The sequence below is a fragment of the Ranitomeya variabilis genome, chromosome 2, assembly GCF_051348905.1.
Source record: "Ranitomeya variabilis isolate aRanVar5 chromosome 2, aRanVar5.hap1, whole genome shotgun sequence".
In the NCBI taxonomy this organism is placed as follows: domain Eukaryota; kingdom Metazoa; phylum Chordata; class Amphibia; order Anura; family Dendrobatidae; genus Ranitomeya; species Ranitomeya variabilis.
Window position 1 is genome coordinate 590497684 of NC_135233.1, and position 27905 is coordinate 590525588.

At 41.5% G+C, this 27905-nt stretch overlaps 1 protein-coding gene across 2 annotated transcripts in view; it reads right to left on the reverse strand.

The window, feature by feature from the left end:
- Positions 1–27905, reverse strand: part of CDH11 (cadherin 11) — a 154116-nt gene that overhangs the window by 46728 nt on the left and 79483 nt on the right. For both annotated transcript variants that reach the window (XM_077288389.1, XM_077288388.1), the window contains exons 2-4: positions 17096–17481; positions 6898–7192; positions 5613–5732 (exon numbers count right to left, since the gene is read on the reverse strand). In XM_077288389.1, coding sequence (XP_077144504.1) covers positions 5613–5732; positions 6898–7192; positions 17096–17323 — 643 coding nt within the window. In that variant the 5' untranslated portion in view covers positions 17324–17481. The remainder of the gene's footprint in view (positions 1–5612; positions 5733–6897; positions 7193–17095; positions 17482–27905) is intronic.

The window sequence follows — 27905 nt, forward strand, 5'->3', positions numbered from 1 at the left end:
CTCATGTATTAAATACCCGGACCAAGGACCAAACAGAAGTTATTGCTCATGTATAAGATACCTGGACCAAGGTCCTAACAGATGTCATCACTCATGTATTAGATAACCGGACCAAGGACCAAACAGAAGTCATCGCTCATGTATTAAATACCCGGACCCAGGACCTAACAGACGTCATCGCTCATGTATTAAATACCCGGACCAAGGACCAAACAGAAGTAACCACTCATGTATTAGATAACCGGACCAAGGTCCTAACAAGTAATCATTCCTGTATTCAATATTTTGATATATTTTGTTAAATAGAATTACAGTTGTTAATGTAAAAAAAAATGTCACTATGTCACTATTTAGTAAAACAAATTCTCCAAAATAATAGAAAACGCAAATCTCGATTTTTGGCGTGACTTCACTCAAAGATCAGATAAAGAAGGCTTTGAGAGTGATGGAATAGAAGGTGACCTTTAGAATTTTACACTGACTCTCGCTGTTATTCTGAGGTCACATTGTCATGGTAACAAGCAGTAAACTTTTAGACACGACTAATCCTCCAATACATTTTGTTCAACCTCTACAATAGCCTCCCCGTGTTGCCTCCATTGTGGGTAGTACTTAATGCAATAGGAATAAAACGACCTAGAATAAGTGTGTGGCTTCTGTTAGTGTAGGGGCAGGGACAATCAGCAGATATCGCCGACAGGTAACGTCTACATGTTATAACCTTCACTACCGAAGAGAAGAATAAGTATGAAAAATACATCCTGGTTCTCCAAAATTGAGTTATTTTTTTATTTGGCTTAAAGCACAAATTATTTATCTATCTATTATCTATCTATTATATATTATCTATTATCTATCTATAGCTATCTATCTATAAGGTGGACAATTTATAGGGATACACCTAAATAAAATGGGAATGGTTGGTGATATCAACTTCCTGTTTGTGGCACATTAGTATATGGGAGGGGGGAACTTTTCAAAATGGGTGGTAACCAAGGCGGACATTTTGAAGTTGGTCATTTTGAATCCAACTTTATTTCTTCCAATGGGAAGAGGGTCATGTGACACATCAAACTTATTGAGAAGTTCACAAGAAAACCAATGGTGTGCTTAGTTTTAACATAACTGTATTCTTTCATGAGTTATTTACAAGTTTATGATCACTTATAAAATGTGTTCAAAGTGCTGCCCATTGTGTTGGATTGTCAATACAACCCTCTTCTCCCACTCTTGACACACTGATAGCAGCACCGCAGAAGAAATGCTAGCACAGGCTTCCAGTATCCGTTGTTTCAGTTGCTGCACATCTCGTGTCATAAGGCAATTGTCTGTGCTGTGAAGATAAGTTTTCCCCCTCCCATATACTAATGTGCCACAAACAGGAGGTTGATATCACCAACCATTCCGTTTTATTTAGGTGTATCCATATAATTGGCCCACCCTGTATTATCTATCTATTATCTATTTATTATCTATCTATCGTCTATCTATTATCACAGGCCAACAAAAAACAACTTTTTTTATGTTTCTTTGATGAAAATAGGCAAATATTACTAATTTTGGGTCGAGAAACTCAAATATACCCACAGAATTGTTTAATTAGCTCTCGTTTTTTAGATACACGCCATGGAAGTATGTGCTGTAGGTAGCGATAAGAATTCATTACAAGAGTATAAATTGCACAGTACAGTACACATATTTAGTATCGCCGCGTCCGTAACGACCCAACCTATAAAACTGTCCCACTAGTTAACCCCTTCAGTAAACACCGTAAGAAAAAAAACAAAAAAACGAGGCAAAAAACAACGCTTTATTACCATACCGCCGAACAAAAAGTGGAATAACACGCGATCAAAAAGATGGATATAAATAACCATGGTACCGCTGAAAACGTCATCTTGTCCCGCAAAAAACGAGCCGCCATACAGCATCATCAGCAAAAAAATAAAAAAGTTATAGTCCTCAGAATAAAGCGATGCCAAAATAATTATTTTTTCTATAAAATAGTTTTTATCGTATAAAAGCGCCAAAACATTAAAAAATGATATAAATGAGGTATCGCTGTAATCGTACTGACCCGACGAATAAAACTGCTTTATCAATTTTACCAAACGCAGAACGGTATAAAGAAATTCATGAATAGCTGGTTTTTGGTTATTCTGCCTCACAAAAATCGGAATAAAAAGTGATAAAAAATGGTCACGTGTCCGAAAATGTTACCAATAAAAACGTCAACTCGTCCCGCAAAAAACAAGACCTCACATGACTCTGTGGACCAAAATGTGGAAAAATTATAGGTCTCAAAATGCAACGTATATAAGTGCCACGTATTTAAGTGCCACGTATAAGTGCCACGTATTTAAGTGCCACGTATAAGCAAAGTAATGATGGTAAGCAGTCTTCACAAGTGGAGTAATTGGTCTTCTTTGGTTGGCAAATGTCACATAACCACACACGTAACAAAAATTGTTAACAATATTTGCACATTTACGAGGCATTTTCAAAGTGTAAATTCTCTCCACAAAATTACTGCAACAAGAGAAAGAGACTTCAATTAGTACAAACTATGCAGACACAATGAATAAAATGGCTGACATTGGTTCAACAGGTCTGTAATCAGGTTTACCAATACACATTTGTTGAAAATTCAAAATTTCCCTATTTTCCTGCATAATAATCTTAAATGACCTGTATCTCAGCAACAAGAGCTAATAATGATTTTTAAGTAACATATTCGTTTTTAGGATGCTAAAATTATTACAAACCAGCTATTTTCATTTCAGAAACATTTTCACTGTTGGCCAGTGAATTATTTATCTATCTATCTACACTGGTTACAGAAAGTATTCAGACCCTGTTAGGGTTGGAAGATCGCACTTAATGTAAATAATGATGAAGTGTGATCGCAACCCCGAGTCCACCTTGCAGAGATGGAAACTGCAGCTAATGTGAATAATGGAGGAACACACAGGGAGCGATAGCTGGCTCGCACAGAGTTAAATGTCACAGTGTATAGCACACGAGGCTGTGTCATTCGCACACAGTAACAGAGCAGGTATGGTTGTAAACACGATCCCTGTTAATCTCACAGGAGAACACAACCCTCACAGGGGCAAGGGAACAGGTAGTGTACACAAACACAGCGTGTGTATGCACAAGAACTCCTCTCCGGTGGTGCCGGAATTCTAAAGGCTATACGCCTGCCCTGAGCACATGCAGACAAGTTCACACTACTGTTATGTTCCATACACTAATAAGGTATAAATGATCTTAGTGTGCTCCAGGAACTTTTATATGTTCCTGTTCAAGTCCAGTCAGACAGGACCTTGCTCGTGGACCAATCAGGAACTGCCACATCACCCGAGCAGCTGACGACTGACCACGAATGAGAGGTCGCCACTTCACGAGCATTCTCAGTAGGGAGATATCTAGACTTGGTCTTTGGAACGCCTGTTTGCCGCTGCCTATTGCAAGTTACTATAGCTTTGGCTGGAGAACACACAGTAACCAAGCAAACAGCATGAGTCTGGGCAAGACACTGAGACTGATGTCTTTGCTAAGCAGCCTCTGCTGTGGCTGGAGCAGGATTGGAGACCGCAGAAGCAGGCAAGGCTTGGAATCTACCCTGTGCAGTGGGAGAATCCTGGTACCTAACAGACCCCTTTACATTTTTCACTGTTTGTTTCATTGCAGCCATTTGGTAAAACATTTTTCTCTCATTAATGTGCACTCTGCACCCCATCTTGACTGAAAAAAACAGAAATGTAGTAATTTTTGCAAATGTATTAAAAAAGAAGAACTGAAATATCGCATGGTCATAAGTATTCAGACCCTTTGCTCAGTATTAAGGGAAGCACCTTTTGAGATTGTACAGCCATGAGTCTTCTTGGGAATGATGCAACAAGTTTTTCACACCTGGATTTGGGGATCCTCGGCCATTCTTCCTTGCAGATCCTCTCCAGTTCTGTCAGGTTGGATGGTGATCGTTGGTGGACAGCCATTTTCAGGTCTCTCCAGAGATGATCAATTGGGTTTAGGTCAGGGCTCTGGCTGGGCCAGTCAAGAATGGTCACAGAGTTGTTCTGAAGCCACTCCTTTGTTATTTTAGCTGTGTGCTTAGGGTCATTGTCTTGTTGGAAGGTGAACCTTCGGCCGAGTCTGAGGTCCAGAGCACTCTGGAAGAGGTTTTCATCCAGGCTATCTCTTGGCCGCATTCATATTTCCTTCAATGGCAACCAGTCGACTTGTCCCTGCACTGAAAAACACCCCCATAGCATGATGCTGCCACCACCATGTTTCACTGTTGGGATTGTATTTGGGCAGGTGATGAGCAGTGCCTGGTTTTCTCCACACATACCGCTTAGAATTATTCGCCAAATTTCATATTTCTCATACTCTGGGAGTCCTTCATGTGTTTTTTAGCAAACTCGTCATATGTCTTGCACTGAAGAGAGGCTTCAGTCGGGCTACTCTGCCATAAAGGCCCGACTGGTGGAGGGCTGCAGTAATAGTTGACTTTGTGGAACTTTCTCCCATCTCCATACCGCATCTCTGGAGCTCAGCCACAGTGATCTTGGGGTTCTTCTTTACCTCTCTCACCAAGGCTCTTCTCACACGATTGCTCGGTTTGGCTGGATGGCCACGTCTAGGAAGACTTCTGGTGGTGCCAAACTTCTTCCATTTAAGGGTTATGGAGGCCACTGTGCTCTTAGGAGCTTTGAATACTGCAGAAATAATTTTGTAACCTTGGCCAGATCTGTGCCTTGCCACAATTCTGTCTCTGAGCTCCTTGGCCAGTTGCTTTGGCCTCATGATTCTCATTTGGTCTGACATGCACTGTGAGCTGTGAGGTCTTATATAGACGTGTGCGCTTTTCCAAATCAAGTCCTATCAATTTAATTAAAAACAGCTGGACTCCAATGAAAGATTAGAACCATGTCAAGGAGGATCACAAGGAAATGGACAGCATGTAACTTAAATATGAGTGTCTGAGCAAAGGGTCTGAATACTTATGACCATGTGATATTTCAGTTTTCCTTTTTCATTAAATTTGCAAAAATTTGTACATTTCTGTTTTTTTTCAGTCAAGATGGGGTGCAGAGTGTACATTAATGAGAAAAAAATGAACTTTTTTGAATTTACCAAATGGCTGCAATGAAACAAAGAGTGAAACATTTAAAGGAGTCTGAATACTTTCCGTACCCACTGTATTTACCACCATGGTTGAAACTGTTCCAGAAAATTATGTATTTCTACCAGAAAATTATTACAATTACACATGTTTTGTTATACACATGTTTATTTCCTTTTGTGTGTATTGTAACAACACAAAAAAAGAGGAAAAAAGGCCAAATATACATAATATCACACAAAACCGGACAAAATTGTTGACACCCTCAGCCTACTATTTGGTTGTAAACCCTTTGGAATAAATAACCACAGTCAGTCGCTCCCTATAACCATAAACAAGCTCCTTAATCCTCTCAGCTGGAGTTTTGGCCCACTCTTCTTTTGGCCCATTCTTCTGTTGTAAACTACTTGAGTTTTTTTTAAAAGCTATCAAAAAGTTGTGAAAAGCTAAAATTATTTTCACAAAGTCCTTATTTATTTACCTGTTTGCGCTTCCACGGAAAAATACGGTTGCCCTTCAAGAATACTGTAGACGAGCTTTGCACTGTTACCATAGGTGGGATCATCTGCGTCTGATGCCGTTACCTGTATCACTGATGTACCTGTAGGATATAGGAGACAATACGGGTTACACAATGCATTACAGTACATCTGTAAGCAGAGAGGAATATTAGGAATACGTGGTAATTTTTGCCATTCTGGAGGCCGCACTCAGACATGATACCTGCAGATATCAGCCATTCACCTGCTGTAAGCACCAGACATCCATCTTTCACACCTTCTAGACATCTAGAATAAACCTGCATAAATTGCACTTATGTAAGAACATTCATTACATATCACCTGCTGATTATAAAGTACAAAGTATGTTATAGCTCAATGCTCAATTCACAGTTCTTTAGGCTTCAGAGCAACAATCCTTCACCATTTATTCCACAGAAAATTGCTCTGATAATACAAATCTTGGAAAATATAGTCTACCACTGAGGCACTGATCAGCTATTAAATCTATGAAATCAGGTGCCACTGACTACAAGATTACTGACAGCAGGCAGAATTTAAAATGCAGCTCTGGGATATAATCCAGGATGTAACTCAAGATCAGTATAGGATCAGTAATGTAATGTATGTACACAGTGACTGCACCAGCAGAATAGTGAGTGCAGCTCTGGAGTATAATACAGGATGTAACTCAGGATCAATAATGTAATGTATGTACACAGTGACTGCACCAGCAGAATAGTGAGTGTAGCTCTGGAGTATAATACAGGATGTAACTCAGGATCAGTAATGTAATGTATGTACACAGTGACTGCACCAGCAGAATAGTGAGTGCAGCTCTGGAGTATAATACAGGATGTAACTCAGGATCAGTAATGTAATGTATGTACACAGTTACTGCACCAGCAGAATAGTGAGTGCAGCTCTGGGGTATAATACAGGAAGTAACTCAGGATCAGTAATGTAATGTATGTATACAGTGACTGCACCAGCAGAATAGTGAGTGCAGCTCTGGGGTATAATACAGGATGTAACTCAGGATCAGTAATGTAATGTATGTACACAGTGACTGCACCAGCAGAATAGCGAGTGCAGCTCTGGGGTATAATACAGGATGTAACTCAGGATCAGTAATGTATGTACACAGTGACTGCACCAGCAGAATAGTGAGTGCAGCTCTGGGGTATAATACAGGATGTAACTCAGGATCAGTAATGTAATCTATGCACACAGTGACTCTATCAGTAGATAGAGGTATGAACGTACCCACACTGGACATCTCTGGCACATTCGCATGATAGTTTTCTTGTAAGAATTCCGGAGGATTATCATTGATGTCCTGGACTTTCACAATAAATTCTGAAGGTGGTTCCAGGGGCTTATTCGTTTCTCGGTCTACTGCTTGCGCCATTAATGTGTACTGAGCTCTTTCTTCTCGGTCTAAAGTCTTTGTTGCGTGAATGTTCCCTGATTTGTCATCGATAACGAAAATGGTCCCAGCGCCTTCCCCTGAGAGTATGTACTTAATCTTCCCATCCCCAGAATCGACATCTGAATGAAGCTGTGCAAAATAAGAAAAATATAATTAGAATCCCTAATTTCATACTTTGCATAAATTAGGCTAGATTCACATTGCGTTAGGGCAATCCGTTTAGCGCTAGTGCTAGCGGATTGCGCTAACGCAATGTATTTGTAGGGGTCGCGTTTAGGGGTCACGTTAACGTCCCCGCTCTCGCAGATCCCTGATCTGCGAGAGCGGGGAACGGACCTCGGGCAAGCAGCGTCCGAGGCGCGCCACAAAAGAACGGCACATCGCTAGCGCGAGCCGAAAAAGGCACGCGCTAGCGATGCACTTCAGGCAGAAACAACATTTCTGTCAATGGGTGCGCTAACGGACCCATTGCACGGCGTTAATTGCGACATTTTTGCCCTGCAACACTGTCTGTTAGCGATCACCCAATAACGCAATGTGAACCTAGCCTTAGATAAATTATAAATTAACATCATACATACACAATATTGCATTAAAGCTGCTTTTTCTATTTTAACGGCACAGTTTTTCTACCTACAATAGTCTAGATGCTAATGATATAGCGGCAAACACCCACAAACTTTTTATTGTAGTTGTCTCAATTTATTCAGGTCTTAATCTCAAGGCAGAACGGACACTAAATTTATGGAGCAAAAGTTGGGCAAGGAGGCTAATAAACTTCCTTTTCTAAAAACTACAATACATTAAAGAAGTCCTGATACTTTCTCAAAATATGTATTTTTTTTATCTGGTCTAAAAGCCACCGTTCTCCTGAATCTGGATTTGTTTTTCTTTTTTCTCTGCGACTCTCCGTTCCTGAGATACGGCCCTTTTTTCCTGTGTGTAATTTTATTAGCCAACTGGGTGGAGTTTTCAAGTAGAAGTCTACAGAAATGAGTTGATGACCACGCCCACTAAAGAAAAATAGTATCCATATCTCAGGAACAGAAAGGTGTAGAAACAAAAGAAAAACATCGCTGGATTCAGGAAAACATCGGCATTTACACCATGTTAAAAAACACATATTTATGGCAAGTGACAGGTCCTGTTTTGGTTGGAGAAACACCATATTGGTCCCTCTTCAATGTTATCATTGCGAATGGATAGCCTAAATTTATAAAGTGGAGAACCTGAAACCTTGTCTTCAGATTCAATCTCATCTAAGGAGCTTCATGATCTTCTAACAAGGTATAATATATGTCATACTGTTACAGCCTATATAAAGGATCCCATTGTATGGAATTCGTCACAGGCATTCATGCCCCGTAGACTAATATGGCTTTCATCTAAGAAATTTGCTATTAAACTTCGATTAGTATACTTCACCCATAGGCCACCATGTTAAAAAATAAAAATTGTGTCTCTAATCTAATTTCTAATCTTAACCAGTCAGGATAAAGCTGATGCTTGTATGCCTAGTGCAGGTCCTAATGTAGGTAGAGCATAATACAGAGAGGTAAAAAAAGGAGTAGAGATGAGCGAATCTTCCGAAATTCATTTCAGGCACAATTTTCAGTTAGTACAAATAAAATTTGCTCTCCTTTTACGATTTACCCCTTGGGCCCTGAATGTGATGTAAGATTTACTTACATGAAAAATAAAGAAGTAAAAAAAATAAGAGTTAAAAAGGCAAAAAGACAGGTAATGTGTCATACAGCAAAAAAAAAAGGGCAGAAAAATCTATATCGATTATGCACAAATAAATATAGTCTCAGTTCTCTGACCATTTTTGGACAGAACTATTGTCGATTCATGCAGTAATGGTGGACCCCTATAAATGAACTATTAAGGGATTTTACCATTGATGAACTATGCTTAGGTCAATGTCTGATCGGTGGAGGTGCGACAACCGGCACTCCCGTCGATCAGCTGCCCACGTTTTCGGCTGAACAGCACAGCTCCGTCTACTGTATAGTGGCCGCGGCTGGATATTGCATATCTAGCCCCTGTTCAAATCTGAGCAGTTCCAGTCGACACGATGCCGGGTGTCACACCTCCACCAATCAGACATTGATGACCTATCCTAAGGGAGGTCATCAATGTTAAAATCCCCGACAATCCCTTTAAAGGGAATGTGGAAATGTGGAAGTAAATGCTAACAAATAGCTATACCACTTGATGGAGTTGGAATAAAATTCCTTTAATCTGGCGTTAAATGGAATCTGTCACCACGTTTTGCTATGATATTTAAGAACTGCATAATATAGGGGCAAAGACCCTGTTTCCAGCGATGTATGGCTTACTGGGCTGCTTGCCTCAGTTTTGATAAAATCACTGTTTTATTTGTTGCAGATCTACCAGTTCTCTGAATGCTGAGCTCTGTATAACCCCGCCCCCACCACTGATTGGCAGCTTTCTGTGTACACTGTTCAGAAAGCTGCCAATCAGTGGTGGGGGGCGTGGTTGGACTACACTGCAGAAGGCTTACTAGTCCTCTAGTGATAATCTCCTGCTAATAAATCAATGATTTTATAAAAATTACAGCAGGTATCACAGGAATCAAGGTCTCTGCTCCTACATTAGATTAGGTAGTAAAACCTGGTGACAGATTTCCTTTAAAGAGACCGGACAGGTATGGGATTTATAAATGTTCTGGATGAGTGAAGAGTCATAGAAAAATGTTAAAAATGTACTTACAAGCCTCCAGGAAGACAGCAAAAAGTAAAATAAGAGATAAATTCAATAGGAGAAGCTACTATTTTATCATGAATCCATGGGATAGGGGATTACTTGCTGGTTTGTTGGAGATCTGACTACTGGGAACGCCAACGACTCCGCGATCAGGTCTCTGGAATGGGTCTCCGCAGCCCCGTCTTCAATGGAGGGGATGTGATCATGCTCTCTCGTTCATTGAACATACGACTGACGGAAAAAAGTTGAGATCTGTACTGTGCTTTTTCTGAAAGTCTCACTGACAGGAATGGAGGAGAGGTCGGCCATGCACTGCGCACATCTACTCCATGCCAAGAAGGGCTGAAGAGATACCGTAAGTGATCAGCAAGATATCCTCTATCTCATGGGGATACATTTTACTTCTGTTTTTCTAAGATTCCCGATTATCATTCAGTCATGTACCTAAAACAAGCTCTGGACTATCAAACGTTCTAGATTATTCGAAGCCAGATTAAAGGAATTTCACAGTTCTTGGCAGCAAATGTTCGATTTCCCTGCAGTGCATTAAACAGTGCCCATTTATATCAATGGGCTATAAATATAATATAGGACGGCAAAGATTCTCCAGAGAGATCATCTATGTAACCACTCTAACCTCAAGACATAAGGATCCAGAGGTGAGATGTGGCTATGTGTCGCTCTGGAAGATCACTGGCATCCATACATTATATTAATACACTCAACCAACAGATTTTACATAGTACAAGTAAATATAAGAAAATTTGTAATATAACATAGTAAACAAATCTGCTTCTTTCTCCACCTATGAGCCACATCATCAGACTTCTAGGAAATCTATTTTACTTTATTGCTAAATTCACATCAACACAGCTCAGTGCTGCTGTATAACGTCCTCCGTGCTGCTACTACTGATGCTTGTTTGTGTGCTATGGACCAAGAAGAGACAGCAGCCATCTTTTTGTGTCTGCCACCCATAGGAAACATCATAGCAGCTAGTCTCTACCCACCAGCTCAGATACAACGGAAGACTGGAGACAGAGACTACAAAGGGTAAAACTGGTGAAAAATGCACAATATAAATAATATAATGGTTATTCCTCATGTACACACATCATAACTTAACCTGAAATGACAGGTTAGCTTTGACTTCCCCAGGACATATCCACTGTAAGCTCCCTACTCGTGGGACTGTCCTAGTAAAATCAGGACTTGTGGCTTTTCAGATGCTTCTTGATAATTTCACACTATTCCCTAAAGCAGTACTTCACAACCTTTCACAACCTTCACAACCCCCCAGTAGTGACTCCCAGAGCCCCCAATACCAGTATAATGACAGCCACCGCTTCCCCCATAATCCCACCGATGCACTACACTTACATCCAGGGGTTCCCACCTTAGCCCCATTTGGGCCAGTATTTGTGCATCCAGCCCTGCTCTGCCGGCATACGCGCCAACGAGTCCACTGACTATAATGGTACTGACAGAGTCGACGCGTGCTCTGTCTTGCATCATTTCCGGGCTGAGGTGGACATGCAGACCTGGTAGACTGCCCAAAAATGGTGCACGACAGAGCACACGTTGACTCTCTCTGCACCATTATAGTCAATAGCCCAGTTGGCATATACGCCTGAATCCCGTTATGCATGGGGGCTCGGATGAAAGGTTTGAAGGGACCACTGAATTTGAGCAAGAACCCAAAGTGAAAGGGGCTTAGACCTGGTGCTAAGCTGGAAGACAGCAGCAAGCCACATATTTTAGTCCTGTGAGGTCTCGAGTCACAGGTTGGGGACCCCCGGCCAAGAGAATAGAATCTAGTACCCCTTTGTTATTTTCATGACACCACATGCTCGTGTAGGTTCAGGACCAAGCTGCAATGGGTCCTCTCTTTCCTTAGGAGACCATGGTGGCCACATGAACATGTATTTCGCTAATGAATCACCCCACTTACAGAATAATCAAGTTTCAACAGGTCCATGGAGCCTCCTTCGGCTTGCAAAGCCAGCACCTCCTAGATAATCTAAGAATCACCCAATATAGGGATGATTTCGCTGTTAACAGTTTCTTGACGCCCAACTGAGAATAAGCATCAAAACTCAGAAATAAAGCAGTATGGGACGGCTGAGCATTGAATAAACAATCCAATCTATTTACCCGAACCTGGTGGGAGGCCCCAAGGGAGGCCCGTCGAGGTCTTGTATGGCAAATACACGTATAATCGGAGTAATCATCGTTGTACGCACAAACTATTTTCAGAAATCCTAAAGTCTCTTGAATCCTTTAAAACTCTCAATCCGTAACAGCATTATTAAAATGGAGCCGCATTAATCTCGACGCTACTGAAATATACATGTCGGCGAGATTCATCTAAACTTTTTATCATTATGTTGCATTTAGGTCCTAAATTCTGCACTGATTAATTTCTTAATATGTCTTTATAGCAGTTTTACGATGAATAGATTGTCAGAATTCATTAACGATGGAGTGTTAGGATTCTTCCAGGAAAAACGGTGTGTTCCCAAGCTGTCAGCTCCGATTCAACACTTTTATAGTCTGTAAAAAACACACCCATAACTGGGAACATCCAACTTTAAACTTAATCTTATGGGGGTAGTCAAATTTTTTTTTTCCCATACAATTACCTTCTTGTACAAAAATACAACAATGCTTATGAATAAATGTGCCAATGACATTTGTTTTTTTAACCTTGAGAAAATGTGTCGAAAGTTCGAAACGCGTTGGTATCAATAAAAACCTTATTTGGATAGGCTATGTTAGCACGTTGCGCTGTGCAGGCAAAATCTGCATTCTTGGCAATAAAGGAGCTGCGTACAAAAAAAGCAGGTTTTGCTGCATTTTTTGCTGTGTTTTTGTCATCTTTTGCGCATGCTGGTAAAGACAACTTGAATAATGTGATTTTCACCAATTCACCAAAGTGCCAGTGTCTGCTCTCCACTGCTACCTCCAGTATATAAATATGATATGCCTGCATCAGGTGACTGCTGCAGACAATCACTGAGCTTAGCAGTGATGCTGGTGTTAACAGGCGCTATGACATAGATACATCAGTAAACAGCTGGGACAGTTATAGGTAAGTACAGACACATATGTTAATTGTATGCACAAGAAACAAAAATTAAACCAGATAACCCCTTTTAAATTTCCAGGAGGAACAACATCAACCGCTTCATGACCTTGCGATTTTCCATTTTTGCTCTTTCATTTTTTCCCCTTCTTCCAAAAGTCATAACTTTTTTTTTTTAATATGGCCATGCGAGGTCTTGTTTTTTATGGTATGAGTTTCCTGTCCGTTCCTGACCCGGCTTGTCTGACATCTCTTGCCACCTAGTGGTGCCTGCGCTGCCTCACTGAAGTGTTGCACCGTGAGTGCTACTTATTCCCCCTCTGCAGCACCCCCTGGGGTAGGTTGCATGATACAGCGCTGTGGCAGCATTACACTGAAGGACACTATTGATTTTCCCATATAGTATACTAGAAGCTGGGGGAAAAAAATAAGTATGGAGAAATTGCAAAAAAAAAATTCAAAGTCCTCAATTGTTTTTAGGGTTTTTTATTTACCATGTTCACTATATGGCAAAACTGACCTGTAATATGATTCCCGAGATCCATATGAGTGCGCAGATACCAAATATGTCTAGGTTCTTTTTTATTTACCATATTTTTCGGACTATAAGACGCACTTTTTTCACACAAAAATTCTGTGGAAAATGGGGGTATGTCTTATAGTCAGAATATACTTATAAGTAGTGTGGTGACAGCAGGAGTCGGGCGATTCTGCAGCGGTCCAATGCTGCAGGACGATGATCACACTCCCTTCCCAGGATGTTGCGGCAGGTTCGGCGGTGCTCAGTTGTGTGGGGGCTCCTCCGGCATTTTGTGAAAGCCCGGAGCCCCCGCACATCCATTACTGCAATGCAGTGGACTCCGGGAAAATGGTCGCTGAGGCTGGCTAATGCTCAGATTGAGATCTTGGCAACAAGATGTCGTGCCGAGATCTGAATTTGAGCATGTATTGCTTCCGGTGGCCATTTTCCCGGAAGCCACAGCATCGCATTAATGGATGTGCTGGGGCTCCGGGCTTTCACAAAATACTGGTGGAGCCCCCGCACCACTGAGCACCACCGAACCTGCTGCACCAGCCTGGGATGTGATTTCCCGGAGGTCATCTCATCACAGCAATGGAGGTGTAGGGGCACCAGGCTTTCCAAAAATGTCAGCGGAGCCCCCGCACCATGTGCACCGCCGAATCTGCTGCACCAGTCCAGCATGGGAGTCATATGGCAGGACCACCCCGTGACCACGCTCCACCAGTGCTGCCGATCCCCCCAGTAAGCTGAATTCGGACTGTAAGACAGACCCCCATTTGACACATTATTTTTTTTCCCTATTTTCCTTCTGAAAATTTGGGGTGCGTCTTATAGCCCGAAAAATAAGTTTTTGCATTTGTCACCATTTTCCGAGACCCGTAGCATCTCCATTTTTCTGGACCTGTGGCCAGGAGAGAGCTTATTTTTAGCACTCCAAGGTGATGTTTTTATTGATATCATTTGGGGTAGATATGTTATTTTGATCGCCTCTTATTGAATATTATTGCAATATTGCAGAGATAAACAAAACAGCGCTGGTGTAACTGCCTCTGCCTTCGGACAAACTGAACATGAAGAGGAAGTCCGTGTTACAGCTGATCCCCGACTTCCTGTTCATGATAAGTTTGTCCAGAGACAGTGATGACAGCGCTGATTGGCCGCCGAGGTCACATGTCACAACACCACATCACAGCCCAGGGAGAGCGAGTGCCGACACCGCGGGAACGGCGCTGGCATGGGAGTTGAGTTACTGTCCCCGCCTCCTGTCGAATTGAGCAGGAAGAGGAAGAGCTGGACAGCAACAAGAAGCCACTCTGCCTTCCATGTAATGGCAGCTACAGTTCATTTCTTTTCACTCCAGAACCCTTAAAGTGGTATCCCGATGTAAGAAATATATGTCACGTCAAGAGGAGAGCTGGATACGTCTCTTCAAGGACCACCGCTTATGTGAACAGGTTTACGTGACCCCACTATTACAATAGAAATTTCCGTAATTAAATGAGTTTTCCTGGATTAAGAAAACATGGTAGCCTTCTTCCAAAAGCAGCGCCACCCCTATCTACAGGTTATGTGTGGTACTGCAGCTTTTCCCTATTTATTTCAGTGGAGCTAATCTGCCATACCGGACATAACTTGTAGAAACATTTGGCATCGTTTTAGGAAGATGGTAGCGTTGGAGCACACAACGGCTGCAGCTGTAGGGACTGTATTGAGCAGACAGTAGATGGAGATGTGCTTATTGTTGCTTGCTGATACTGTACTGTATGACTTCTCCGTTTTGTTCTGTAATACTCTATGATGATGAAAATAATATGACTGCTATATAACCGGAGTAATATAGTTTATTCTCCCACCATATTTGAGTGCCGGTGATTCTGCTGAAAGCTGAAATTTGCAATAGGCGGCCATGTTTTTCTAATCCTGAACCTCTTTAAAGCACCACTCCAATGTTTTTTTTATTATTGCACCTCTGGAGTGGTGCTATAATAGTAATTCCCCTGCCCCCTGTCATATATTCACCTGCCACCTTCATCCTTTCCCAGCTTCGGGTTCTGGAAAAAAGTGGCCTGTCGGCAGCTTCAATGTTTCGCGGCGTGCGTCGGAGATAGCTTTTCAATGCAAGTCTATGACAGCTTCATTCTGACTTCTGGTCAGGCAGAAGCTACTGTCACAAGATGGCTCTGCGGAACTGGAACGGCACTGAAGGGGGCTGGGGGCTTACATTTAAAGTGACACTCCAGAGCTGAAAAAAAAGTGCTGCTTTAAGACAAAAACTAGTTTGAGAGCAGCTTTTTTGGCTCTCATAGACTAGAATTAATGTTTTTTTTCCATTATATATCAATATATAGCATAGATAGCGTCTCTCTGTAAAGCGCCACAGCAAGTAATAAATGACTAAGCCACAACAAAACCGTTCACTTGCCTTGAATCTGTCACCTTGTAATGTCACTACAACAACAAACTATCTACTACAGCACAAAAACAACAACTTCGTCAGTGACAGTCGTTAACATCGACAGATGAAAGCATCAATAAAACACTTGTGAATCTAATAAAAAAATGACCTCAAACCCTTTTCTATTTATCGCTCTATGCAATCAACTCTTCATGTCATTTTAATAACAAGTACTGATATCATAAAACTATAGAATATTATGTATCAATTCATAAAATATTAAAAATATTCATTAAAGGGAATCGGTCAGCAGGTTTTTGCTATGTAATCTGAGACGGCATAATGTAGGGTCAAAGACTCTGATTCCAGGGATGTGTCACTTGCTCAACAGCTTACTGCAGTTTCAATGCGAACAGTGTTTTATCAGCAGGAGATTATCACTGTACAACTAGGTGTCATGTGGCAGGCAGTTCTGCTAATCTGTGTAATCCCGCCCCCCACCACTGATTGGCAGCTTGCTGACAGTGCACACAAGAGCTGCCAATCAGAGGTGTGTGGGCAGGGTTACACACAGTTCAGCATTCTGAGCACTGCTACAGCAGAGAAAACATGGATCTTATCAAAACTGCACTAAGCAGCCTAGTAAGTGACACATCACTGGAATCAGGTAACCCCCTTAGGATAAGTCATCATTATCAGATCGATAGGGTCATGGAAAACAGATAATTGGTGGCATTGATGAGTGTTGGACCCTCACTAATCGGACTATAATGGTGTATCCAAAAGCTAGGTCTCAATATCATAAGACTGGACAACCCCTTTCATGCCTACCTGTAGCAATTGCAACAGTTATCATAAAAAATGTAACAGCACAAGGGCAAAACTGCAATTTTTACACAAGTTCCTATAGCACCTAAGCCCTGAGGGGGTCAAATTGCCCCAGTGAGACTCATGAGAAGACTTCATCCATGTCACTGAGGTAATAATTAGGATCCCCCATTTTGGCCGATTTTGCATTGGAGTTTCAATATACACCTCTATATCACCATAGCTGTTTCCAACAAGACAAATATAACAGTGACCTCTGGAGGGTAAAGTGTGTAGTGCAAAGCAGTAAAAAAACGTTACTTATAAGCTCATAAGTTTGAATTATTTTTCTCCGTGATATTTTTGGGTTAATATTACCTGACCTTAAGTTGTACGTGTGTAATTACATCTACAATATACTGAAAAAGTAGAAATTATAACCTTATATTTTTTCGTCCTTGGAATAGTAGTAATAATGTAAATACGTCTTACCCTTCCAACGAGCACAGGATCTGGGCCGGTGTATTCCTCTATTACGAAAAACTGATTCCATACCCATCCCCTCTTGGATCTATGTAAGACTTGCCCTTCTTTGCCCTTTTCATGGTGACCATGATATGATTGCCTTAATTTACTGCTCCTTCTTGTGGATGTGACGTGACTACAATATGCGATGCCCAGGCATAAAAGGATACCATGTAAACAAAAGTCCATCTTCATTTTTGGTAATATTGGCGCGACAATCCTTGTTCCCTCTTTTAAGCCACTCGGGATAGTGCAAAACCACAGGTTAGTAGCAAATCCAACAGGTAAATGTCATCCCAAAGGTTGTATCCATAATGCACTTCTTTCTTCCTTCCGGTTATCCTCTATTGACCCTGAAAACAAAACAAAAAATGTAAGTATGATATATCCAAATAAATATGAAGACTACTTGGATTAAAAAGGATAACATTTGGAAATTAGCAAATTTGCTAAAAATTTATTCATTTATTCATGTTACCCTCATTCACAAGTTAATAAATGGGGTAGTTTGTTAAATGAATGATGAGAGGCTGCCCTAGTCTGTACATTGTGAAATAAATGTATTGTACCAAGTATTTCTCATATGGGTGGGGCCCACCGGGGAATTGTCCAGTTCTCCAGTGTGCCAGTCCGAGCCTGCAGCCAGTTCTCCGCTGGATTCCAAAGGCACCTGTTCCACTCTGGCACCAGTTTCTTATCCATTCACTGCCTAGACCTTGACGAAAGTTCTGACATCATAACGTCACAATGTGTGTCACCCCACACAGTCACGTGGGGCAGCTTAAGTCATGACAACATGTCGTCTTAGGCCTCTTTCACACTTCCGTCGGTCGTGCTGCGTCAGAATGCAGTGAACTGACGTATCGACGGTCGTTGTAAAAATAGGGGAAAACGTGTGGAACGCATCCAGTGTTTAACGGATGTGTTAGGCTACATTCACACTAGCGTTAACTGCAATACTTCGCAAATGCGTCGTTTTGCCGAAAATACGCATCCAGCAAAAGTTCTTGCTGGATACGTTTTTTCGTCATAGACTAACATTAGCGACGCATTTGCGACGCATTGCCAAACGTTGCGTCCGTTTTGCGACGCTTGGGCGTGTGGTAGCGGACCGTCGGGAGAAAAAAACGTTACATGTAACGTTTTTTGCTCCCGACGGTCCGCTTTTCCCGACGCATGCATGCACGGCCGGAACTCCGCCCCCACCTCCCCGCACTTCCCCGCACCTCACAATGGGGCAGCGGATGCGTGGGAAAAATGCATCCGCTGCCCCCGTTGTGCGGCGGAGACCACGCTAGCGTCGGGAACGTCGGCCCGACGCACAGCGACGGGTTGTTCCCGACGCTAGTGTGAAAGTAGCCTTACACATGTTCTTGCCTGAATTTTAATGGAGAAATTTCCAGGGCGAGAGAGAGTGATCCTGCATTTTCAAAAAACGACGTATCTCGACAGGAGCTGCAAGACGGAAGTGTGAAAGAGGCCTTATCAGAAGTGTAGGTGAACAGTGAAGAGAAGACCAAAGTGGGTGCCTTAAGAAGCCAGCGGAGGACTTTCAGGGAGCTTCCACAACAGGGAGAGGTGAGGGTCTAGGTAAGATATTTTCCTGTTTTATCCCATTCCTGGCCAATATGAATCCAGCACAACGGCTCCGGACTGGTCACCATTTTGCTGGATTCGTATACTGTAACTCAAATTCCCCCCATAATTATACTCAATAGATTCCACAAATTTGGGGAAATTTAAAGTTAATATGATTCATGTACAATTGATTTGCTCATCTTCAGGGCACTTTCACCTGTCTGTGCAATTCGATCTGTGTCAGATCGTGATGCAATGATTGGCGTTTCTCTCCCGACCTGAGCATGACGGATTTATATAATTCTAAGTTGTCATGCTTGGGTCACGAAAGCCGCGTCCAGTCCACGCATTGCGATCTGACATTGAATGGCCGTGTGAAAGAGTCCTTAGTATTTATTAACAATAAATGTGACCATACTACAACACCTTATATAGCCCAACAACAAGAGTGGCGCTGCAATAAATGTGACCATACTACAAAACCTCATATAGCCCAACAACAAGAGTGGCGCTGCAATAAATGTGACCATACTGCAACACCTCATAGCCCAACAACAAGAGTGGCGCTGCAATAAATGTGACCATACTACAATACCTCATATAACCCAGCAACAAGAGTGGCGCTGCAATAAATGTGACCATACTACAAAACCTCATATAGCCCAACAACAAGAGTGGCACTGCAATAAATGTGACCATACTGCAACACCTCATATAGCCCAACAACAAGAGTGGCGCTGCAATAAATGTGACCATACTACAACATCTCATATAGCCCAACAACAAGAGTGGCGCTGCTATAAATGTGACCATACTACAATACCTCCTATAACCCAACAACAAGAGTGTCGCTGCACATAAATACTGGTTCACATCCATCAAGCAGTTTAACTTCAGTTTTTGTTGTAAACAAAGTACCAGAAAAGTTGCAAATTGTGCAAAAATTGGCAAAAATAGATCTTAAATTAAGCAAAATTTGTGCAATATTTTGCATCTTTGCATCATGATCAGCAAATAATTTTAGAAAATTGTGTTCCTATGAAGTAAAAAAATACTGGCCTATGTCTTTTAAGCAATTTATTCCAGCTTTTGACATAAACTAAGCCCCCAAAAAGATGAAAATTGCACCGAAACTTGCAAAAAAGCTGCAAATTGTGTACAATTTTCCATCTACGTTTTCATCATTAAAAAATGAAAAAGATTGGAGTACCAGGATGGGGCAAAGCCAACAAATTTTAGGCATATTATCTTTCACAGCAGAAAATGTTTTCAAGTTTAGCAGAAATTTGCACCTGAATAAAGGAGGCGTAGATTTAATTTTCAAAAGAGTCTGACATCTATCAAGAGGTATGCACCTTGTCACAATTTACTCCAATTATCCATTTCTTTTAGACTGGAATAAAAACACCAATTATCCTTAAAGGAAGAACAGAAAAAGAAAAAAAAAAACTCTGTTGCAGTACTACTTATGACCACTAGAGGCTCTCAAGTTCAATGTAATTTACCATGTAATTATAATAATAATAATAATAATAATAATATTTATTTTTTATATAGCGCTAACATATTCCGCAGCGCTTTACAGTTTGCACACATTATCATCGCTGTCCCCGTTGGGGCTCACAATCTAAATAGTTAGCTATTCTATTCCAGGATTTGTATAATTTTTTTTTGCGTGTTTATATAGTGCCAATATATTCAGCAGCTTACAAATTGTTATTGCTGCCTCCTTCTCTATATATACGCTCTAAAAAAAAAACCTTTCTAACTGGTGATCTCAGGGACGCTTCATGTAATGAATAACCTTTGATCACAATGGATGCACTCTCATGCGTTATATTGTAGATGCACACGGCCAATCGAGCAGTAAACCTCACCATTGACAATCATCCAGGTTAATACACAATATGTAACTGACCGAAACGGCGCCGAGTCTTTCCTAGCACATCAACCATTAACTAATGGAGCAGAGCAGTTTGACTCCAGTTTTTGGTGTAAACTAAGTACCAGAAAAAGTTGCAAATTGTGCAAAAACTGGCAAAAAGAGGTCTTAAATTGAGCAAAATTTCTGCAAAATTTTGCATCATGATCAACAAATAAAATAATTTTAAAAAAATTGTCTTCCTGTTAAATCAAGAAATACTTGTTAGGCATCAGGATTCTCCTGCTGCACAGGAAAGATCCAATGCCTTGTCTGCCTCCGCAGTCTCCCATTCGGACTCAGCCGCTGCTGCTTAGCATAGACATAGGTCCCAGCATCTTTCTTAAGGCTCCTTCTCACTTGCAAGAAATATGTGCAGCTCCATGTATTGCTGTGCGGCTGCACGCTCCGCTCTGGAGTGCCGGCACCAGAGCAGGGTTTTAAGCAACGACACTCGGACGTATTTATCGCAAGTGAGAAGGAGCCCTAAGGCTCACAGTGTTTGTTTGGTTACTGCTGGCCTTCCAGCCAAGTCTAAGGTAACCAGCGATAGGCAGCTGAATCCTGACACTCTAAGTCCAGAAATCACCTTACTGAGCATGTCCGTGATGTGGCGTCTTCCTATTGGTGGTCAGACGCCTCCTGCTCTGGTGATGTGGCAGCTCCGGATTGGCCCGCGGGCGTTGTCTCGGCCGACTGGACGTGAGTGTTTGGGGTGGAGCCTTTTGTATAAAAGGTCCCCAATAGCGCCCGCGGGCACACTAGTATCATTTATGTGTGGATATGTGAGTGGAGACTTTCCCACTCTGTCTGCAAGTGTCGTATGTCTGTCTAGCTTCGGGATTGTACACGCAGGCAGCTAGCGTCAGTGGGGGACAATTAGCTGTTTGGCTTAGCATCTGTTACCTACATATGTGCAGTTAGCACAGTAGAGTTTCGGAGAAAGCTCAACCCTAGTCGGGTATTATGCTCTGAGCATCTGTTTCATTTCTGTGTGCGAGTGACACAGCTCAGTTGCAGAGCATCCGTTTTGTTTCTGTGCGCGAGTGACACAGCTCAGTTGCAGAGTATCCGTTTTGTTTCTGTGCGCGAGTGACACAGCTCAGTTGCAGAGTATCCGTTTTGTTTCTGTGCGCGAGTGACACAGCTCAGTTGCAGAGCATCCGTTTTGTTTCTGTGTGTGAGTTCATCTCACGTGCTTGCTCTGTGACATTTAACAGGACAGACCACTTAGTACTCCTTTGTGCTGTTCCTTTCTGTGGAGTAACAGAGTTTGGATCTCAGCGTCCTGTTCACACTGTGTGACTTTAACCCAGTGTGTACAGGTACTCGCTCGCCTTGTGTTCCGTCATTGTACACTAGCAGCAGTTTTCCATCTCTGTACGGTGGACCCCGGGTTGCGACTGTGCTTTATTTTCTTTAACGCAATCCGCAAAGTGTGGGATTGCACTTTTTTTGCAATTTCACCGTACTTGGATTTTTTTTTTTCCATTTTCCAGTAGACGACATGGTAAAACCAATGATGTCGTTCAAAAGTACAACTCGTCATGCAAAACACAAGCTCTCACATGGCCATATTGATGGAAAAAATAAAAAAAGCTATGGCTCTGGGAAGCAGGGGAGCGAAAAACGAAAACGATAAAACGAAGGGGTTAATGAAATATCTGGGAATGGATAAAACACTATATTAGATAGGAAGAATACTTGAAAAGTTGCTGACAGACAGCTCTTGGTTTGGAGTCACTGCTGAGATTAGGATCAGATGCTTCTCCGTTTACATTCACATAGGGGCATACATTTCCGATTTTTTTTTCTTGTTTGTACATGGAATAAATGTGCAGCCTTAGTGCTTGCCGAGCCTCACTACTGACACAATAAATGAGCGCCACTCCGTAAACAAGACGGTTACATTTTATGCAGTCACTAATGGGCAAAGTATTAAAGCCGAGACTCGCCGAGTGTCACTAAGAGGGTCGGCAGAGAACATAGACCCGATTCCCTTTTATCTGGCTTCAATGTACTGAACAAACAACTTATCCTGAATACATTACTGGCATCATACAAGACAATATAATGTATGCATGCTGGGCCAGAAACAACATATGACAAAGCCCCCCGGAGCGAACGTTGGGTGGGAGGAGGAAAATGAATACATAAGATCATGAAAATAATATCATTGCCATACAGTGCTGATACAATGTGCCATACTGTCACTACATCATATTATCACTAAAACATTAATACCACAATATCAGAGCACAGACACTGCACCTAAATAACACCACCATACAAAGCACACTACAATGCTATATAATAAATAATGCCACCATACAGTGTCTGCAGTAAGGGCTATACAAAGCCTAAATAATGCCACAATACAGTGTCTGCTATAAGGGCTATACAAGGCCTAAATAATGCCACCATACAGTGTCTGCAGTAAGGGCTATGCAAGGCCTAAATAATACCACCATACAGTGTCTGCAGTAAGAGCTATACAAAGCCAAAATAATACCACCATAAAGTGTCTGCTATAAGGGCTATGCAAGGCCTAAATAATGCCACCATGCAGTGTCTGCGGGAAGGGCTATACAAAGCCTAAATAATGCCACCATACAGTGTCTACTAATAAAAGGGCTATACAAGGCCTAAATAATGCCACCATACAGTGTCTGCAGTAAGAGCTATACAAAGCCAAAATAATACCACCATAAAGTGTCTGCTATAAGGGCTATGCAAGGCCTAAATAATACCACCATACAGTGTCTGCAGTAAGGGCTATACAAAGCCTAAATAACGCCACAATACAATGTCTGCTATAAGGGCTATACAAGGCCTAAATAATGCCACCATACAGTGTCTGCAGTAAGGGCTATGCAAGGCCTAAATAATACCCCCATAAAGTGTCTGCAGTAAGGGCTATACAAAGCCAAAATAATACCACCATAAAGTGTCTGCTATAAGGGCTATGCAAGGCCTAAATAATGCCACTACACAGTGTCTGCGGGAAGGGCTATACAAAGCCTAAATAATGCCACCATACAGTGTCTACTAATAAAAGGGCTATACAAGGCCTAAATAATGCCACCATACAGTGTCTGCAGTAAGGGCTATACAAAGCCAAAATAATACCACAATAAAGTGTCTGCTATAAGGGCTATGCGAGGCCTAAATAATACCACATACAGTGTCTGCAGTAAGGGTTATACAAAGCCAAAATAATTCCACCATAAAGTGTCTGCTATAAGGGCTATGCAAGGCCTAAATAATGCCACCATACAGTGTCTGCGTTAAGGCTATACAAAGCCTAAATAATGCCACCATACAGTGTCTGCAGTAAGGGCTATACAAAGCCTAAATAATGCCACAATACAGTGTCTGCTGTAAGGGCTATACAAGGCCTAAATAATGCCACCATACAGTGTCTGCAGTAAGGGCTATGCAAGGCCTAAAACCACCATACAGTGTCTGCGGTAAGGGCTATACAAAGGCAAAATAATACCACCATAAAGTGTCTGCTATAAGGGCAATGCAAGGCCTAAATAATGCCACCATACAGTGTCTGCGGTAAGGGCTATACAAAGCCTAAATAATGCCACCATACAGTGTCTGTGGTGAGGGCTATACAAGGCCTAAATAATACCACTATACAGTTTTAGATTGTGAGCCCTCGTGGGCAGGCTCCTCTCTCATCCTGTACTAGTCTTGACTTGTATTGTTTAATATTACTATACTTGTTTTTATGTATACCCCTCCTCACATGTAAAGCACCATGGAATATATAGCGCTATAAAAATAAATAATAATAATAATAATGCCACCATACAGTGTCTAATAAAAGGGCTATACAATGCCTAAATATCACCACCATACAGTGCTTACTAAAATTTACAATGTCTAAATAATATAATTATGCAATGCCGGCTAAATGTGCTATGCATACAGTGTCTAAATGATACCACCATAAAATGCTCAAGTGCCATACAGTGCTCAATGAATAAATGATACCCCTATACTGTGCCTACTAAAAGAAAGGGCTATGCAATGTGTAAATAACACCACAATGTAGTGCCTTCTCAAAGTGCTATATATAATATCTAAATGATACCACCATAAAATGCTCAGGTCCATACAGTTTTCACATAAGTGCTATACAATGATTTACCGTAATATTACCACCAAACAGTGCCTACTAAAAGGGCTATACAATGCCTAAATAATACCACCTTGCATTGCCTATTGAAAGTGCTATACAGTGCCTAACATACCACCATGCAGTGACTACTAAAAGTGCTGTACTGTGGCTAACCTATACCACCATACAGTGCCCTAGTAATGCTCTAATATAGTGCCAAAATGAGCAACAAAGAAATTAAATAATATCACTATACAGTGTCTAAATGATACCACTACAGAATGCTTAAATACCAATCAGTGCTCAGTATAAGTGCTATACAATGCTTAAGCAGTAACCCCAAAAAGTACCCCAATAACACAGCCATTAGGTGCTCAATAAACATGCAATACACTACAGTACCTAAATAATACCATCATACAGTGTCTACATATTATCACAATAGGAACTTTATAGGCTGCTCATTAAAAGTGCTATAAAGTGCCTAAATTATAATGATGCTTCCTTAAAAATTTCCAGAATTGCTCCATAGAAAGACCAATAAACATTGGATAAATTATACCACATGGTCCGCACACAACCACACAGTGCTGAAACAATACGAACGCAAGGTAAGTTAGTTTTCCTTGATTTAGTGATTACCTTCAGTTAATAAAATCAGTATGTTACCTTCATTTCACCCCCATTCTTCCTCCCTTTCCTTTTCTCCCACCCCCAATATGCAGTTTGCAGGCTGATCCAGGTTCCAGATTTTTCTGTTATGGGAGTAGCCTTTTCAGGAATACAGACTGGATGTGAGCAATCTGTATCTCTCTCTGTAATACATGCTGGATGACAGCTCTGTATTATCCAGGGTGATGCTACACTGACTTTGATTTCTTAGCACAGATTCAGAACTGCACTTATATATTTTCCTCTTTCTTTCCTCTTTATCTTTAGCCTGTTTTCTTCACTCAACCTAAATCTTTAGACACTTTCCCCCTACAGATCAATAGATCTGTGTACCAACTTATCCCCATCCCTTCTGGTATCTATAACACTGAGAGAAGGGAGGGGAAGCAGAGCGCCGTTAGGAGCAGGAGCTCTGATGGACATGTATCTGTTTTGCAAAACGCTCAACTATAAAAAGGAATTATGGTGCATTTGTACTGAATGATTATCATGAACAATCATTCCTAGGAATGCTGATTTGCCGATAAAGGTTAGGTGCAAAATTATATTTTGTTTGGTCAAGTGTTCTTTTGCCTTGATTAAAGTATCATCTTCTTGGCCACGTATTGTCTTCTGTAAACAGGATATGTGCTGCCGAAAAAAAAATGACAAAGAATGATCACACTTTGCACATCCGAAGCGAGGTCTGCCTGTTTAAATAGGTCGACCAACAAACTTGTCGCTGATTGACAGTTGCTTGGTGTAAACTCAGCTTAACACGCACTGCAGAAGCAAAATGACTGAAAATATGTCATGAAGAATAGTTAAAAAGTTACTTAGCATCGTATTTGCAGTATGTAACCTGACCCTTTAGGGTAAACTTGGGGAATTGGGATGTCTCTCTTTGTATGGGTGTCACTAATCGGCTATGCGTTACATGTATCTGTGTGACCGGTGCCCCAAACAAGCCTTACCCTTGTGCATTTTTAATACTACAACCATCTCCTCCATGAATGGTCGATGTGCATGGTCGTGTCTCCAGTATTTTGCACCAGTGCCACCTCCACCTCGATCATGGGGGCTGCAGTGCACTAATATTGGTAAATATGGCTGCCTTTTTCTTGAATTTTGCATCCTTTCCGGCTACTTGCATCTAATGCAAGAGTAATCCTGGGCCTTTATTAGCACAAACAGCAATGTACATAACCATGTGCGGAATAAAAGGGCATCTCACTGTCGCACAACATGACTTGTTATTGCCGCATGTGAATAAGATTAAAAACCTGGCAAACACAACTCATCATTGGCTGACAGCTTGATACAAATTCCCGGCATCTTATTCACACATTTGCAATAACTTTTCTCAAGCTACTTAGAGCCAGTGATCGACACAACAAAGGGAATCCGTCAGAAGGTTTTCGCTATGTAATTTGAGGACAGCAGCTAAAATTCTGAATTGAGTGATGTCACTTTATTAGTCTGTGTGCTGTGGTTTCCATACTGTATCAATGCAAAAAATTGATTAAAAAACCCTCATAATAGATATAGACTGGGGATGAGTAATGTATAATCCCCCCTAAATTAATAAACCAAGTAAATAGTGGAGAACTCCCATAGAAAATGTAACCAAAAGAGCAAAGAACAAAATGGAGTTAACAAACACGACTATAGAAAAGATTGAATAAAATAACCTTTTTAATTATTCAAATAATTTAAAATTAATCACTTTGGCAAGATCAATCAAGGAGAAACAAAAACATCAAAGTTCAGTTCAATACATATAAACGTACACACTGGCAACCACCATTATAGTATACTCTCCATACAAATGTATGAGAATAAGTAAGATTAAGCAAGATTAAAGTGACAGTGCTTACAAAGGTGCCAAATCGTTACTCAGTATAAAGTGCTTACCCGTAATAGGGAGCGACTCAATGCCCCGACGTGCGTTCTGCATGTGCTTTCTCAAAGGGAGGTACATATGTGTTTCCGTACAATGCTTGGACCACCGTGCACGTGAGCCCTGGTCCGACCACTCTCTTTCCTCTGATAAGCAGCTCACTGTCAATAGACATTGTACATAGAGACCCTGGTGCAGGCGGTGTTAGGGTACCTTCACACGAAACGACTTTGTAACGATATCGCTAGCGATCCGTGACGTTGCAGCGTCCTGGCTAGCGATATCGTTTAGTTTGACACGCAGCAGTGATCAGGATCCTGCTGTGATGTCGCTGGTCGCTGAATAAAGTCCAGAACTTTATTTGGTCGTCCGATCGCCGTGTATCGTTGTGTTTGACAGCAAAAGCAACGATACCAGCGATGTTTTACACTGGTAACCAGGGTAAACATCGGGTTACCAAGCGCAGGGCCGCGCTTAGTAACCCGATGTTTACCCTGGTTACCAGCGTAAAAGTAAAAAAACAAACAGTACATACTTACATTCGCATCCCCCAGCGTCTGCTTCCTGACACTTACTGAGCGCCGGCCCTAAAGTG